Source organism: Panicum virgatum, chromosome 9N (genome assembly GCF_016808335.1).
Source record: "Panicum virgatum strain AP13 chromosome 9N, P.virgatum_v5, whole genome shotgun sequence".
In the NCBI taxonomy this organism is placed as follows: domain Eukaryota; kingdom Viridiplantae; phylum Streptophyta; class Magnoliopsida; order Poales; family Poaceae; genus Panicum; species Panicum virgatum.
In genome coordinates, this window is record NC_053153.1 from 4,089,149 (window position 1) to 4,106,010 (window position 16,862).

Here is a 16,862-nt window from a genome sequence, read left to right on the forward strand (position 1 = left end):
CTCCTGCCGGGCGGCCAGGTCCCGGCCACCCGGCAGCGGGGCGGCCGGGGTATATTCATGTAAATTTCGAACACGAAAATATATTTTTGTAAAAAACGAAAATAAAAAATAATAAAAAAAACCGCCCTCACAGATAGGCCTCCCCGGGCTAGGTTTTCAGCTCATATAGGCCCAGGTTTTCAGCCCAGCAACCGTACCACCCAAACAACAATCAGGCAGGCGCCACGCGGCACTTACTGGTACTATATAATCCCCTCACGAACGATCTCCCCAAACCCTACCCGCCGCCGCCGCTTGCTCCTCCTCCAAGCAGCGCCTCCGCTCCCATCTCCCGCGCCCGCCTCGTCTCGAACCCCCGCTCTCCCCTTCGACCATGGTGAGCATCTTCCTGGATCCTATCCGATTCTTCTTCATCTTCGTCATGCTAAGCTTTGTGGTTGTGGCAGGCGGACGGGGAAGTGGATGCGGAGGTGGCGGCCACGGGGCAGCCGAAGAAGAGGACGTTCCGCAAGTACAGCTATCGCGGCGTGGACCTCGACGCGCTCCTCGACATGTCCACCGACGACCTCGTCCAGCTCTTCCCCGCGCGTGCACGCCGGAGGTAACGACCTTCTTACGGCGGTGTCTCTTGCCGTTTTAGGCTTGGTCTCATGATCTGATCTGAAGTGTTCGATTGGAGCAGGTTCCAGAGGGGTCTGAAGAGGAAGCCCATGGCGCTCATCAAGAAGCTGCGCAAGGCGGTGGGTGTCTGGTTTACTTTTGCTCTGAGTTTAGTTCTGAATTGTGTGATGCGATGCTTGTGTAGGTCTGCTTGTGCTTGTATTGAGCTCTGAGTTGGATTGTTAACTGTGTGGGTGCATTACCGCTGGCATGGCAATTGTATTTCTTCTATATCAGCTGTATATTCCGCTTGATCATTTTAGGCTTTACCAGTTGAGGTGAATTGTCATTGGAACTGAAGGGATGCGTAGTGGTCTCTATCTATTGCCTTCTGTTCATTTAGTGTAGAGCCGCGTAATGTTGATTTAATGGAAGTAAACTGCAGGGATAGTTTTGTGCCGATGTTGATAGTATGTATAGGATGATAAATTCCCCAGTAATTTCTGTTGTGTTCCATTGAATATTGCATACTAGGCCGCATTCTATTTCTACCTGAAGCATATTTGTTGATTTTCATGTTTACTGCTCTGGAGCAACTGTTTTCATGTTTTAGATGTTGATTATTTTTTCTTTTAGAAAGCTAATACCTTGTAACTTATTGTGGCCTGACTCAAAATGGAAATTTATTTCTCAAATTGTTTATAGTTTGTGGGCTATCATATTTCTGACTAGGTGAACTCACATGAGTTGGCTGCCATATGTATTTATTTGCCTTCAGTAAAGCCACAGGGTTTCATGTGTTTGTTCATTTTTTTTGATAGGATTAGATTTGCTAGCATATATTATTAGTACAGTAGTTCTCTTATTATTAATATTCTAGAATGCTGATCATGCGCTCCTGCACGAAATTCATTTAAACAGAAAAAGGATGCACCTGCCGGTGAGAAGCCAGAGCCCGTGAGGACCCACCTCCGCAATATGATCATTGTGCCTGAGATGATTGGTAGCATCATCGGTGTCTACAATGGCAAGACCTTCAACCAGGTTGAGATCAAGCCTGAGATGATTGGCCACTACCTCGCAGAGTTCTCCATCTCGTACAAGCCTGTCAAGCACGGTAGGCCTGGTATCGGTGCTACCCACTCCTCGCGGTTCATTCCCCTCAAGTGAGGCCAGATATGGGGTTTTGTTCACTTCCAGAGTTTGGTTCTCCATGTAGTTTGGGCAGTCAGGTTGAACTCCATATACCTGAGATGTACTGAGCGTTCTATTCAGAACCTTTTATTAACTGTTATGTTATTTTGATGTATTATTTCAATCACCTTTTCACCATTTCGGCTCGTCGAATGAAAAGTTACTTTCATGTATCTAGTATCTTGTCTTTATCCATCCTTGCACTATATCCTGTTGCTGTACTTTTCTCTGCCATTTGGTCATGGCCTCGTCTTGTCATGCACTCAGGCTACTGGATCTGCTGGGATGAGAGTTGCAACAACAACAACATAGCCTTTTTTTTCTCTTTAGAAACTCGAAAGAAATAAGTTTAAGGTTCAGGCACATTGATAGTTAGTCTCCAAGCGCTCCTATCCAAAGCTATTTCTTTAGAAATATTTCAATCCTTAATGTCTCTTTTAACCTACTCATCCCACGTCAGTTTAGTTCTACTTCTACCCCTCTTTACATTATCGACCCACTCAAGAACCCCATTACGCACTGGCGCCTCAGGAGGTCTTCGTTGGACATGTCCAAACCATCTCAGCCGATGCTGGATAAGTTTCTTCTCAATTGGTGCCACCCCGACCCTATCCCGAATACCCTATCCCGAATAACTTCGTTCCAGACTCTATCCCTCCTTGTGTGCCAGCAAAACCACTGCAACATCCGCATCTCTGCTGCACTCAGTTGCTGGAATGAGAGTTGATTGCAGTTATATTTAGATAGATTGGTGCTCGCCTTGACAAATGATTGATACATTCATTAAAAATTATTTTCATGTCAAATTCGCACCAAGTTCTAAACCATTGTTTTTTTATGTTTATTTGTTGTTCGATTGGCAACTGGACTTGTTCTGCAACTGATTCGGTCGTATGGGTTCATTTGGCTCGTATTTTGTATGGACATTTGGCTCGTATTTTGTATGGACAGCAGTATAGTCCTGGTACTTTGAGTCCATTGTTCCACTCTAGTTCAGCTTAATCTGTGCCAGGCAAACAAAAAAAAATTAGTTCGTTTAGTTGAGAATTAGAAAGGATCAGTGGACTCCATCCCCAGTTCTATGCTATCGCCCATCCAGCTCCTCCCCAGCCCAAAAGCACCTTTCATCTTCAATCTCCACACCTCATTGCCCCTGTATTATGTCATGGTGCGTCCTTATTTTCCTTGAATGTGCTCAGTGCTTATGGTTAGTTAAAAAAAAAGGGTAACTCGTACTTAGTGTAAAAGAGAGCGATTCACCAGTCTCTAAATCCAACGAAGAACATATCAGCAGGGAGGTAAATAGACAACCGCAGGGTGACAAGGCATTGGAGAAGGCTCGTGATTGAAGCAGGCCGTAGGAGAGGCGATGAAATGCTGCGAGACCGGCTTCGATTCCAGATGCACTCAAGAGTCAAGACACAGTCCACAGCTTGCATTGCTTTTTGAAACGGCACTGCTTGCAGGGTTGCATCGTCTCTTAAAGCTCACGTTTTCATTTTATGTATTACGTTTAAACCATGCGAATTTTTATGCAAAAACATATAAAGACATCACCTGTCACAAAGTTTGGTGGATCAACCGATCAAGTATCCTAAAGTTTCAGGATTTTTGATATATGTTTGGAGTTCCTACAGTTGTGGCCCATATATAAAGAAATAGAAATTTGTTGCTTCCTAACTTTTGTTTTTTTTCCTTCTTTCCATTTTTGCGAGTGGCGGCTAATTTTGTTGACTAATGACTGTACTACAGTCTACCACCCTACAGCCGCGGGGTGCTACCGGCTGTTCCTTAGTTTTTGTAATTATAATAAAAGGACAAATCAGCAGTCAAATTCCCATTCGTTTGCCTTGTTTGTCAACCTCTACTAGGTTCCCGGTGTTTAGTTTTCACTTATTATCATATCCCTAGCTAGCTAGCCGCGTGGACCGCTGCTTTTTTCAATTCGAGACAAGACTAATTTACACTGGATTTAATTATTGTTCCCCCTCAAGGCATCTCCTATCATTCTAATCCTCTGCCTTTTAGCCTTGCCGCTGGCATCGTTAGTCAGACCGAGAACAGTGATGCAAGCCATGAATTAGAGCTAAAACAAATCAACAGTGCTTGCTTGCTCCCACTAATAACTGAATAATTTTGGAGCAGCCAAATTGGGAGTAAAATACCATCCTCTTGTTGCACTAGAAAAACATGAGGTGTACAGCCAATACCCCACTATCCTACTGCAAATTCATAAGAAATCCCTCTACTGCAGTACACAGAGCAACCAAGCTGTAACTTACTGACGAACAAGTTGCAACTGCATGGACTACGGAAACTGCAGAACAGAACAGACTGTACACACCGTATCCAGCCTTATTATGACTCCCGTTTTATCAATTTGATTCATTATACACAGATCAAATCTGCCAAGATATGCTAAAAAGCATAGACCACAAGCCCAGCAGATAAGCATAGCCCACAAGCCCAGCAGATAATCTCATCAAGCATTCAAGCAATGTCGAAATAATTGCTTGCCAGCTCTGTCTCTCCTGAACATAATCAGGATTAGAGTGTCAGTAAGATCCACGGCACGGGGGGCGCGCACATGCTTAGCGCCAGTAATCACCGGCGCTCATCGTGGGGGGCGCATTAAATGCCCTAACGATCCTGCGCATGTGGATATCTCACCAGGCCACGGCCGATCCAGCCAGATTATAGCAGCTGCTGACAGTTGCTTAACTGCATCGTCGGCTTCGTCGCGTGCTCTGCAACGACGAACAGCATGAGCGGGGGACTAAACTATGGAGCGTGCGCTATGATGGCAATGCCAATCAGGGCTCCACGGAATCCGCTCAACCGCATGCTGCTGATGGCTCGGCTCGGGGTTCGGAAAGTAAAGAGACGCGACGGCACCTATTTTATTGCAATTAGCTTTTGATCTGAAATGAAACTCGATCTCTTGTTATATTTTTTATTATTTCTATCATTTTCAATCCGGAATGAACCCATGTCTAACCGAACAAGCCCTAAAGAGGCATGGCAGGCACCTAATCACTCGTGCTTAGCTGCGGCTAGGAGAATCTGTGATTATTCAGCATGCAGCACTCGTGTGCCTCGCATCCATCCGCGGTAGATAGCCGGAAAGATCAGTTAGGTATGACGAAACAGGTTGGTCACGCGTGAATTCTGCAGGGAAGATCACACAGCAACAGTACTTTGCCGAGATCAAACATAAGCTAAGGTAGTAAGATGAACCAGACAGGGAGTCAGGGAGAGGGAGAATAAGGGTACAAGACTACGAGTTTACAACGATGAAATGATTTAGTTGGTCTTTGGCAATCACGAACCAGAGGCCTCGGCGAAAGAATTCGTCTAAACAAACACGAGAATCGATTCAGAAGCAGTGCGTGGAAGCCAATCAAGTCCTCGATCACTGTACATCTTGGAAAGAATTCAGGCTACTTTCAGTTACAGTTCGTCGCTCATGACAAGGAAGACGGGCTCGGATCCTCTTGGGCTTCTGCCGCGGTCGCGGTAAGCACCGAGGGGTCCAGCGGCTGCGCGTGGTTGTGGTCGTTCTCGTAGGTGACGATCAGCATGCTGGCGTCGCTGCGGCACCGCTCCACGTGCTTCCTCGCCGGGCAGTCCTTCTTGCTGCTGCACCGGTAGTACCCCCTGTCACGCACAATAGATGAGATCATGAAATGTTCATCACTCGTCTCGTTCAGAATCAGATACTAAGTAGTACAATGTGCCAAGTCTCTTGGTTTTATTTCCTTCTGAAATTAGTTGATTAGAATAACGTTTGTCAGAGTAATGATCATCGTCGGACTGCCAATTCTATTCCACGGGAATTTAGAAGAAACCAAGCACGATGGTGCAAAATGCAATTGGTCTGACAATGATCAAAGAGTAGCAGCAGAATGGCATAGACAAGACGGCATGGGAGCTTGATTGGCACAAGGGGAAACTCATTGAGTACCAAGGAAACAATGGTGTGAAGACAAATCCTCAAGATACCTTGGGTGAGGAGAGCCTTTGATATGTTTCTGCCCATACTTCCTCCACGAGTAGTTATCGGCCGGAATATCGGCGTTCTTGTCGCTGATCGCCGGCACCCTCACCACCCTCTTCTCCCTCGGCTTCCTGCGCAGATTTGATTCGCCAGCAACAGATCACAATCGCAGCATCACTGCAAAGAACAAAACCCAAACCAAAGATGCGAAATGGAACTTACTTTTTCTTTGGGCAATGGCACTTGACGCTGCCGTCCTCCCCTCTCTTGGCGCACGCCTTCTTCGCCGTGGCGGCGGAGCTCGTCGTGGCGTCGGACATGCTGATCAGCTGGCTGCTGATGGAGGTGAAGAAGGAAGTCGCCGCCGAGGAGGTGCACACCGAGTTGTTGTCGAAGCTGAAGCTGACCACCTCCTTGGCAGCGCCGCCGCCGCCGCCGCCCCGGGGAAGCGGCACCGGCACCTCGATGTGGAACTGCTCCCCTCTCGGCGTCTGGTCGAACTGGAAGCTCTTCTGCTTCTTCGCCTGCTGCTGCTGCGGCTGGAACTGGATATGAGCGGCGATGGTGGTGCAAGGATTGGGCGAGGGGGCAGTAACAACTGTCGAGGTGTTCTTCTGCGCCGCCGCCATGGCCGTAGAGGGAAGCACGCCGCAAGAGTTCAGCTCCAGGAGTGGCGTCTCGAGGAACATGTTCGTGTCGAACTTCTTGGCCGCCGCTGGTGCCGGTGCCACGTTGGCACAAGGCGATACCAGGACCGCCGGCGCAACGCTTCGCATCGTCGCCGCAGTTGGCGCCGTCGACGGCGGTGACGGAGTACTACTGACAAGGTGCCGGCCGTTGGGAGTGTGGACCGGTGCCAACGACGGATGGTCCAAGAAGCAGCTTGCATCTACGCCGACGGGAATCGCCGGACTGCTCTTGCCGATCCTTGCTCTGGCATGGCCGAGCCTGTCGCTCAGGACGGCGACCACCTTGCTGAACCGGGCGACCACCTCGTCGGTCTCCGCGGCTACGGGCATAGGCCGGAAACCATCGCCAGCGGACAGCGAGAGGAAGGCGACGAGCTTCTTGCAGCTCTCCACGGCAGCCTGGTTGGCTTCCTCCACCACCTCCATGGCGATATCAGGAACTTGAACCTACCAAGAATCCAAGTGATAGTAGCACACACACGCTAGCTAATCTTGATGTAGTGCAATGGAGTATCAAGGTGACCAAAATCGATCAGAGATCAGATTTTGACCATGGACTGAAGATGCAACGATGCAATATAGATTTGCACATGAATTGGTACCAGAGGATATGAATGGAGTGGAGAGAAAGGTAGCAAGAATTGCAGCAATGGCGGCGTTGGAAGGGGTCTTTGCAAGATCTTTGTGTGAACTTATACAGGGAGAACAGATGCGAGGCAGTCTCATTGGGTCCTTCACTTGTGCAGGAAGTAATTCTCGCGAGTATGATATTCCAAATGGGAGTGAGAGGTGGAGCACGATCGGAATAAAAAAATAGGAAAGTCAACGAGGGCGATGATCAAATGATCAGGGCCGTCGGTATGATGGACGGTCCAGATGCCTTGTGATTATTTCAAACAAAGGTGTCAAGACACCCATTCCGAGTTATCAACTATATCCTCTTGTCTTTTCTTTTGTTTTTTAAGCTTGTCAATTATGGGCGTAAATTAAAGCTGACAAGGTGATAGAGAAAAATGATAAAAATGGTTTTAAATTAGAAGCTTTCTCAGTGAAGACTCAACTGATGTTGACTTTATGTATTCTCCAGCTCAGTGTCTGAAAGGATCAACAATTCGACATCGTGTGGTTACTGAAAATGTCAATAGTTTTTGTTCGTTGCGACTTGTGAGTGCATGTCCCACAAATTAAAGCTAGCTGTTCAAGTACTCCAGCTTGACGTCATATCATACGATTTTGATAAGAATTGCCTGATAGTTCAATAAGAAAAACTCCTGTAACCGATGTATGATAACGATACGATATGAAACGCAACCAAAACATTAGTGGAGTAGTATAGTATACTAGAGAAAAATTTAGGGGGGGGGGGGGGGCAATTTCGGTCTGGTGGGAAAGCACAATAGCGATCAGAGTCAACCCAGCCCATCTGTGGCTGTGTTTAGATCCCTGGAAAAGTGGGAGAAAAAGTCACATTGGACACTGTATCATTTTTCGTTTGTTTGTGGTAAATATTGTCCTACCATGACCTAACTAGGCTCAAAAGATTCGTCTCGCAACGTACATCAAAACTATGCAATTAGTTTTTTTATTTAATTACATTTAGTACTCCATGCATGGGTTATTTGTTATATTTAATGTTTCGATGTGATTTTGATGTGATGGAAAGTTTGGATTTTTTGGGAATTGGGGGATCTAAACACACCCTGTAAGGAACTTGCTCCGGGCCATTGGATCAGGATCGTCGACCATCTACTTACAACGGAAGTGACAGTTCAGAGCCTTTTTTTCCCAAGCAGGAGCACGTTTAAGAGCGTTTCATCGTAAGTTGACCAGTCACGTTAAAATAAGTTTTATTAAGAGATCCTCGTAGCGTCAGCTCAAAAAAAAAAAAGAGAGAGAACCTCATAGCGTCTTGATCCCTGAAAGAGAGGGGGGAAGGATGTCCACGTGTTGACTTTTGGTTGGTCAGTTGTTTTCTTTTGTTCATCTTGGAAGTTTCAACTGTCTTTTTTTCAGTGACTTTCGTGTCAGGTCCACCCCATCGGGCCGCCGCATCAACTCGGGAGAGCCGAGCCCATTTCTTTCGGAGTCAGCTCTGGCCCATCGCATCACCATCGTGCTTACTAGTACTATACTGAAAGAAGACTTGAAGAGCCCAAGGCCGTCTGGGCTGTGGCCGGCTACCTAGCCATAATGGTCCACGTTTTTAGTTTTTACCATTTGGCACTTGGTCACTAACCGGACGCTACCAGCTTTGACTTTGAGTCACCCTACCAGTTATCGCCGAGGCATCTTCGTAATGAGATTGGGTTCCAGCCGAGGGTCATTTGGTCTTGGTCAGAGTGGTATGGACTATTAAGAGTAGCATGCGCGCCAGGCGGCTTGAGGAGCGAGCCAGCGAGGAGCCGGCGAGCGCCACGGCCGCCGCCCGCCGGAGAGCGATTTTCTTATACCCGTAGCGGTGCACGCCCGTCGCCGCCGCCGCCGCCGAGCGAGCTAGGGTTTGAGGGGAGGAGGGAGGGGGCGGCCAGGGAGGGTGGGAGGTGGGCGGAGCGGCCGCCGGCAAGGTCGCCGGCGGCCGGAGTGGTGGCGGGAGGCGGCGGCCTTTAGGTTTTCGGGTTGCCGGGGTTGGGAGCGGTAGCTGCAGACCATAGAGGAGGGGGCCGGGGGTGGCGGCGGCCCGGGGGTGGCGGCGGTGCGGCCGGACGGGCCGAGGCAGGACAGCCGGTGGGCCAGTGGCCGGCGGCGGGAGAAGACGGCGTGACGGTAGCGTGCTCGGTTAGGGATGGCGGCGGCGGAGGCCGCCGGAGCCGGGGGAGGCGTACGGTGGCGGGGGCGGCGGAAGGAAGAAGGAAGGAGAAAGAAGAAAGAAGAAGGAAGAAGAACAGTAGAGGAGGCGCTGTCCGCTCGCGACGCTAGCCCGGCCGGCCGGAGAGCTACCAAGCCCGGCCGGAGCGACGGGCGGCGACAGAGGTCGCCGGCGGCGAGGTGCCCCCGGACCAGACAGGATGATGTGGGGTTTCCGCAACCTTTTCTCTGCTACTTCACCACGCCACATTCGGTTCCGACTTGATCTCCGCAAAATTCCCTAATCCCCTTCCCTCTACAGTACTCGAGAAAGGCGGAAGGGGGCGGAGCTGTAACAGCCCAGTCCCAAATATGGCTAAGTTCTACTCTGCACGTTGAGTAAAACACGCACTCGCACCAACCCCGCTTACGCTTTCATCCTCGCTTCGCGTAAAAGGGTTAACCCGGAGGGTTGAAATGCACTTGGCACTTGGGTTTATATGTTGGTGAGACTCACTCTCAACTAGCGAGGTGGGATAACTCCCCACACTCACGCCATGCCACTCACAATTGGGCCACTAGTGGGCTCAAATTCATCCTTGTTGGGTCGGGATGTCACAGGAGCCGTTTCCGGCGTCGATCCGCCCGATTCCCCTCGCCGGAGGCCTCTCCGGAGGCAGCTCGGCTAGGGAATCGAGTGGATCGGCGGCTGGTGCAGTTTTTTGCTTCTAGTTTAGGTAGGACTAGGTAGCTAGGGTGCCGGTGGAGCGAGCGTCTCTGCTTTCATTCGTCTTCGGGTGGACGTGGAGGAGTTCGAACCATGGCGGCGTATTTTGCTCCAGATGGCCTTCGGGCCGTTGGTGTGCCAGATCTTCCTGTGCTGCGGGTCCAACGGCGGTGGCGTTGAAGACGGCGGCTTCTGGTTCGTCTGCTTCTTCTCCTTATGGGTCGGTGGCAGCATGAGGTGTGGGTTTTCCGGCGGCGTTCGGATGAGGGAGACGGCGTCGCGTTCGTGGAATAAGGTACTCCGGACTCCTCTCTTCTTCGTCGTCGTACGCTCCGGCGGTGGCATTGGGTCCGTGAGGTTGGGGCATCCTAGATCCGAGGTTTCTGCGCAAGCTTTGGGTCCCCTAAGTCTATGTATAGGAGTCCTTGTTGTCCATGCCGGTTCTGGGGGCGGTGGCAGTGTCGTCGGCTTTCCGGCGTGGAGGTTCCTCTACCAGGGATGGGGAGGATTGGATGCAGGGGAGGAGGAAGATAGGCGGGCCAGAGCTGCCTGGCCGGCTCCGGTGTCGGAGAAGCGTGGGGTTCGTCCCCGACTGCGAACCACCACGAGTATCAGGTATCGGTTCCATTTGAAGCCTTTGTGCGAGGGAAGCTTCTTCGGCTTGGGTTCTGTGCTTGCTCTTTTGTACTCTGGCGATCGACTGGTCGACGGTTTGGTGAAGGCGGCGGCACTTCCGGTGAGCACGGGGATCCTTGGGACCTACTTGTGTTTTGTTGTTTTTCTAGGATCCTCTGTATTGTTTGGTTGCAACTTTTGTATACTCTATATCCTCTACGGAGGCGTCTGTATTCGTACGTTTTCATGAATGTTTTTCTTTCTGTATAATATAGACATCTTTGCAAAAAAAAATCCGGTTCCGACTTTTCTACGCTGTTTGGGCGGCCAGGCACGTGCCGTGTCCTCTGTCCTTCCAGCCCATTCTGCGATTGCCCCCGGCGACCGGCCGACGAGTGCCGTCTAAGCCGGGGACGGCGGCCGGGAAGACGGGGCTTGGCTCAACGTGGCGTGGGCGTGGGCTCGCCCGTCGGTACGGTGGCTGTTTCTCCGTGTCCGGAGCCAGCAAACATCCGTTGCGCGACACGACACTGATGGATGGCTACTGTTCTGAAAAGCTGTAGGGATAGGCTCCTGCTCCTCGTTACACAGACGCTGCATGACTCGATGTGATTTGTTCAAAACGAAGAGCTATCCTAGGAGGAAAACTTAGCTTCGAGTAAGAGATATTTCTCCCTCATCTCTTTTTTTTCACAAAAAGAGAGATTTCTTTTTGAAGGATATAAGGCTCAAGTGCGTGGAAACACATAAATTTGACTGAACTTTGCAAAAGCGAGCCAATGCTTTTTTATTGTTTTAAAAGAAATTCTCATGTAGCCACATGGCGCACCGTACACCCATGATCATTTGCACCTGGAGGAGGTTGCACTTGTTCCACTCATGTTAGTAATGCGCACAATTTTCGATTCCATAAATCTATAAATCTTTGATTAAACGGATTTGATCTGTGGACGCTTTATACGTAACTTGGAGAACCCTAAAAAAAAGTTACCAATAGTATCTTCCTTTCATTCATCTTGGAAAAAGTTTCAATTACATTTTGTTCGGTAAACGGCTAAAGTATGTGACGTGCACTGCCACCGGGCGAGTCGAAACGCAGCATCAAACGAGTCACAAGAGCTGTCCGGTATAGTAGTGAGCTGTAGCTGTCCGGTGTCCGCCGATTGAACCATAGTGCAGTGTGGCGCGATCGCTTTCCGAATTGTGTTGAGCAGGCTATTGCCCATGATTGTAATACGGTTGTGAGCAATTAATATAAATCTCTCTTTACTCGAAAAAAAAAGAATGGCACCGCTGCCACAGGAGAGCTCGTCGACCCATGGAAACCCTCTGCTTTTCCATGCGCTATGTCCTTCCCGCGATTCTTGCGATTGCGCTAGGGGTTCCGTCGCTTCCGCTGCAGCCCTGCGCGGCTGCGCGGGATCATGCCGCCCAAGCCGACCCGCCGGCCGCGGCAGCGAGCCGGAGAAGGTCGGGAAGACGTACGGGTTCAACCGTTCAACGTGGGCACGTCCGGTCGGTTGGGTGTCCGTTTCCCGTGTCCGGAACCAACGAAACACACGTCGCCTGACACGAGATTGATGGCTACTGTTTCGAAAGCTGCAGCAGAAGACCAGCACGACTCGAGGGCAAAGCTTCGGTTTTGTTTGCAAATATGGTCCTTTAATTTCTTTAATTTAAAACGATATCCTAAACTTTTTTTATAAAAAAATTACGGACGGAGTACTTTCGATCTTTGTAGGTTTCCGTACTTCTATGAGATGGTGCATCTTCTAATTTCGATGGATTTTGCACGAGGAATAACATCATGTTCAACAAGGACAGTGCCCAAGATCATGTGCCAAATTTGGTTTCACAGAAGGAAAAAGAAAAAAAAAGCAATCTGCCAAATGTCTACCGATAGGGAAATTTTCTTGCATGGATACACCGACGATCGTGTCTTCTTTATCATTCTCAGTAAGCCAATTGAGTGCATGCATTGCATGATCGTTCGCAGTTGGGAGAAGGTTGTGGCACTCATGTTCGCACGCCCAAAACCATTTCCATTTTTTTCAATGGTTTTGATCTGCCGACGCTGCCTGAAAATGACATTAAATGAGCCAATTGGCCACTTGAAAATCAATCCCCAAACCTTTCCCCTTCTCTCTCTCTCCATTCAGATCCGCTTCAGAGCGCCCCCGATCGAAGAAGCCAAGCAGCCAGCCCGAACACAACTCCGCAAGCCACCGCACCAATCCACCCCGCCCGAGGCCCGATCCAGCGCCAGCCCCGCCGGCTAGGGCTCGCCCTCGCCCTCGCCTCGCCCCGCCGGCGCGCCATGTCCTCCTCCTCCGCGTCGTGGTCGCGCTACGGCGCCGTCCCCACCTCTCCCCTGCCCCCGCCGACCAGGCCGGAGGGTGTCGCGGCCGCGGTGGCGGTGGCAGACGGGGCAGCAGGCGGCGAGGAGGTGGCTCCCGCGCCCTCGTCGTCGCCGGCGGCGACGGCCACGGCGGCGGAGGCCGGGGTCGCCTTCTTCTCCCGCGCGCGGGCGTTCGCGGGGTCCGCGGCGGGGCGGCCGCGCGCGTGGCGGGAGGTGCTGGACCCGACGGCGTTCTCGCGCCCCAAGAGTTGCGGGGAGGCCCGGGCGCGGGCGCGGCGGAACCTCGCCTACTTCCGCGCCAACTACGCGCTGGCGGCGCTCGTGCTCGTCTTCCTCGGCCTCGTCTACCGCCCGGTGTCCATGCTCGTGTTCCTGGCGCTCTTCGTCGCCTGGTTGGGCCTCTACTTCGGCCGCGGCGAGGGGGAGCCGCTCGTCTGCCTCCGCCGCGAGGTCGACGACCGCGTTGTGCTGGCCGTGCTCTCGGCCGTCACGGTGCTCGCCGTCGCGCTCACCCGCGCCGGGCTCAACCTCCTCATCTCGCTCGTCGTCGCCGCAGCCGTCATCGGCGTGCACGCCGCGTTCAGGGTGAACTACTACCTCGACGAGAGGGACGCGTTCGACGTCGCCGGCAGCTCATTCACCGATAACGGATATGGCTACACGCTCCCGAGATGATAAGAAGCGGAGGCAATTCAGCTGATGAGATTATTGTTGATTGTGTTCTTGGATGAGGCTGGGGATTCTTCATTCTTGGTGGTTCTGATCCATCCCTGGGATTTTGGAAGGTGTTCATTGAAGCTGTGATGTTCTTACTACTTTTGCAGCGTGTTCTTAACTTCATTTGTAGTTTGCATGCTGTGTATAGCAATTTTCAGGTTCCTTTTGATTTGTATGTAGTATTCTGTAATTTCTGTGCATTTCTGAGGTGATTGGGATTTGGGATTATTTAAATTGCTTTGAAGACAAATTGCAGAGCATCATCTGCCGGGAAGCGACTGTATATCACCAGTTAAACACTTTTATAGGAGTATTAAACTAAAACAAATGCAGGGGAGCTAGCATACAAATATAGCAGGAGATTCATATGAATAGCTTAGCTATGAACTTTGATCAATATGAATAGCTCATTTCTGAGGTGATTGGGATTTGGGATTATTTAAATTGCTTTGAAGACAAATTGCAGAGCATCATCTGCCGGGAAGCGACTGTATATCACCAGTTAAATACTTTTATAGGAGTATTAAACTAAAACAAATGCAGGGGAGCTAGCATACAAATATAGCAGGAGATTCATATGAATAGCTTAGCTATGAACTTTGATCAAGTGCCAAGTGAGCATAAATTGTGGAGCGCGTATATGGAAATGCAGAAAGTAAAGCTGATGATGGTCATCCCTGCTTGACAAGATGTCCAGAAAGTCTCACAAATTTCACAATTGGTTCATGCCTTCATAGCAGTACACAAAAGATTATACCCCTCTGTGATAAATCACTGTCCACAAAAACTATAACACCAGTGCTATGATCCTGTTGGTGTTAACCACTTAACCATCCTCCTCCCGTTAGATGTACAAAATGTCTGTATACAGTTGACAAAATGCTGGAAGAGTCCAGTGCCGATCACATGCAAGCGGCTCAGCGCTTGGCGTCGATGGCTTCCTTGAGCTTCCTCCCGAGCGCGTAGGCAAGCGGAGGCGGCACGGCATTCCCGATCTGCCTGTGCTTGCACTGGATGTTGCCCGCGAACCGGTAGCTGTCAGGGAAGCCCTGCATACATCGACCATGCAAATAGGATTAGGAGATTCAGAAGAAGAAACGCAAAAATGCTCTAAAGTATATCAAAAAGTGCCCTCAAGTCTGAACCTGTGTGTGGTTCTCGTTGGATAATTCAGACAATATAAAGCAGGCAAAAGCTACTAAGCATTGATAATTTAGGTTACTGAAGTAGGATTAGTTGTTGCAGTGCCAATTGGCGAATTACCTGAGACCTGGCACACTCACAGACTGTGATGATCCTGTCCTGCTCAGGGTGGAAGCACATGCCGACCTTGCCCATAGGCTGGGGATCGGTCACAGAGGTGGGGAAATTGCCGTCCCAGTCCAGCCTTCCATACAGCCCCTTCCACTGATTGTGCCTTTTGGCTGTGTTGGGCAGGCACCAGGGTATCAAGTCCACCAGTTGCCCGGTTGACAGCTTCACCTTAACCATTGGAAATGGACAAAACCGGGGGGGGGGGGGGGGGGGGGGGGGGGGGAGGGAGGGTGGTGGGCGCCAGGAGCATAATGTGGTTACCTTCTTATCTGGCAGGTCATGCCAGTCACAGCCAGGTCTCTTGGAATGTGCTTGCACCTGATGAGATTCAGCTCGTTCATCTCCTTGGAGAACCTGATGAGATTCAGCTCGTTCATCTCCTTGGAGATGTGGTCATTCAACGACATCGTGTTGCGTCTGATCTTCTTCTGGAACCATGACACTGGCTCGCTCCCATACACCACAGAAATGAGTAAATCGAGTTGATACTACAAGACCAAGGGCACCAAGAGAAGAAAGCGACCAGAGTGAAGTTGCAGTGACACTGACTCATACCTGTATTGTTGGCTTGCTGGCGCCATTTTCCACAGGTGGGAGATCCCCAACTGTATCTCTAACTGTTATTGACCGGAAAGGTGCCCCTGCGGCAGTGCTCTTGACAGCCGCATAGTATTTGCCATCGGGTAGGTTTATCTTTAGCTCAGGGCTAGCAAAGACGTGCATTGGTTCAGGTGCAGCAGCCCAGATGAATGCCCTTTTCCTGGACTGGGCGACACCATAAGCACCTGCCTCTAGAATGCCAAATCGAACCTGAAAATGAGAAGGAAAAGGCTCCAACATTCAGTGTTGAACAAAATGCTAGAATGCAAGTACTAGAAGAGAAAAATGGCAAGTACCTGGTATCCCATCTCAAGGAGTGATGCAAGTGTTAGTCTGAAGGTCTGGCCTTTGTTGAACGAAACAAAGTTCCTGACATTTTCTAGGAGAAGAATCTAGGGCGGAAATATTCCGCAAAAGAGAGGAATGCTAGGATCATCTCACACTGAACCTTGCTCCAGGGACTTTGATTGAATCTGTTCATTCCAGAAAAACCCTGCAAAAAGGATGCGCAGAAAAGTCATGTAATTGGTTTAGAAGATTGAATAAGCATAAAAATGTGTCCTGTTCAGAGGAAAAACAACATACCTGACATGGAGGTCCACCATTGATAAAGTCTACTTCGCCAGGCACAGGCAGATCCTTGGTCTTCCCATTAGAAACTTTTGATGCCCGTTCAACAGCCTCAGAAGTAGAGATGCAATCATCAGCATCACCACACTTATCCATTATTGCCCTACGCGACAATGCTCAGAAATGAGTTGAAGACACAGTATGCATGGATAATCATATCCATAAGAATGAATTGCGCGTACTTCAAAATCACATTGCAGTTTTCCACAAATACTGCTGCTTCTGGATGATTTTCACCAAATGCTTCCCCAGCAGGCTCTTCATATTCAATTGCCCACTTTGTTTGTGATGCCCCTACAGAATTGTATGGTCAGAAAGTAAACAAATGTGGTAGTCAAGGTGTTCCCGTCAACCCACATCAAAATCTGCACAACAAATGCATACCAGATAGCTGCAATCCTTCAGATAAACCTCCGCAACCAGCAGAAATATCAAGAGTTGCAAGAGTGTTCTCTGATAGCACATCCTTCTTTTCGTCTGAACCAGCTAGCTCATCCTCACAAATTTGCTTTCCTTTATTCTTCTTCGAAGTGGAAGGTGCCCTCCTTATTAGTGACATGATTTTAACATTGGGTGGAAGCTAGTTCATGATAAAGCAAGATAAGTTCAATTAACCATCTAAAGAAAAATTTCAGG

General features: G+C 49.8%; 3 protein-coding genes and 1 pseudogene across 3 annotated transcripts; 2 read left to right on the forward strand and 2 right to left on the reverse strand.

Annotated features, from left to right (window-relative positions):
* Positions 1-226: 226 nt before the first annotated feature.
* Positions 227-1,985, forward strand: LOC120691325 (40S ribosomal protein S15-like). Its single transcript, XM_039974367.1, has 4 exons — positions 227-376; positions 447-601; positions 683-740; positions 1,522-1,985. Exons 1-4 carry the CDS (start codon positions 374-376, stop codon positions 1,768-1,770), a joined length of 465 nt encoding a protein of 154 aa, XP_039830301.1. The 5' UTR covers positions 227-373; the 3' UTR covers positions 1,771-1,985.
* A 3,164-nt stretch (positions 1,986-5,149) lies between these two features.
* Positions 5,150-7,234, reverse strand: LOC120691638 (protein WRKY1-like). The gene is made up of 3 exons (XM_039974780.1): positions 6,014-7,234; positions 5,797-5,922; positions 5,150-5,451 (listed from the first exon to the last, which is right to left on the reverse strand). Exons 1-3 carry the CDS (start codon positions 6,904-6,906, stop codon positions 5,259-5,261), a joined length of 1,212 nt encoding a protein of 403 aa, XP_039830714.1. The 5' UTR covers positions 6,907-7,234; the 3' UTR covers positions 5,150-5,258.
* Positions 7,235-12,726: 5,492 nt separating this feature from the next.
* On the forward strand, positions 12,727-13,956 carry LOC120692029 (PRA1 family protein E-like). The gene has a single exon (XM_039975238.1). The coding sequence runs from the start codon at positions 12,924-12,926 to the stop codon at positions 13,638-13,640; it is 717 nt and encodes a 238-aa protein (XP_039831172.1). The 5' UTR covers positions 12,727-12,923; the 3' UTR covers positions 13,641-13,956.
* A 413-nt stretch (positions 13,957-14,369) lies between these two features.
* On the reverse strand, positions 14,370-16,834 carry LOC120692028 (annotated as a pseudogene).
* Positions 16,835-16,862: the final 28 nt, after the last annotated feature.

What these genes read in the sequence shown, in the direction of transcription:
- LOC120691325 (XM_039974367.1), top strand. An exon ending in CCCGCGCGTGCACGCCGGAG is followed by an intron (nt 602 to 682) that starts GTAACGACCTTC and finishes CGATTGGAGCAG; the next exon opens with GTTCCAGAGGGGTCTGAAGA. An exon ending in TCAAGAAGCTGCGCAAGGCG is followed by an intron (nt 741 to 1,521) that starts GTGGGTGTCTGG and finishes TCATTTAAACAG; the next exon opens with AAAAAGGATGCACCTGCCGG.
- LOC120691638 (XM_039974780.1), bottom strand. Translation starts at nt 6,906, where the DNA reads ATGGAGGTGGTGGAGGAAGCCAACCAGGCTGCCGTGGAGAGCTGCAAG. An exon ending in TGCCATTGCCCAAAGAAAAA is followed by an intron (nt 5,923 to 6,013) that starts GTAAGTTCCATT and finishes AAATCTGCGCAG; the next exon opens with GAAGCCGAGGGAGAAGAGGG. An exon ending in AAAGGCTCTCCTCACCCAAG is followed by an intron (nt 5,452 to 5,796) that starts GTATCTTGAGGA and finishes TGTGCGTGACAG; the next exon opens with GGGGTACTACCGGTGCAGCA.
- LOC120692029 (XM_039975238.1), top strand. Translation starts at nt 12,924, where the DNA reads ATGTCCTCCTCCTCCGCGTCGTGGTCGCGCTACGGCGCCGTCCCCACC.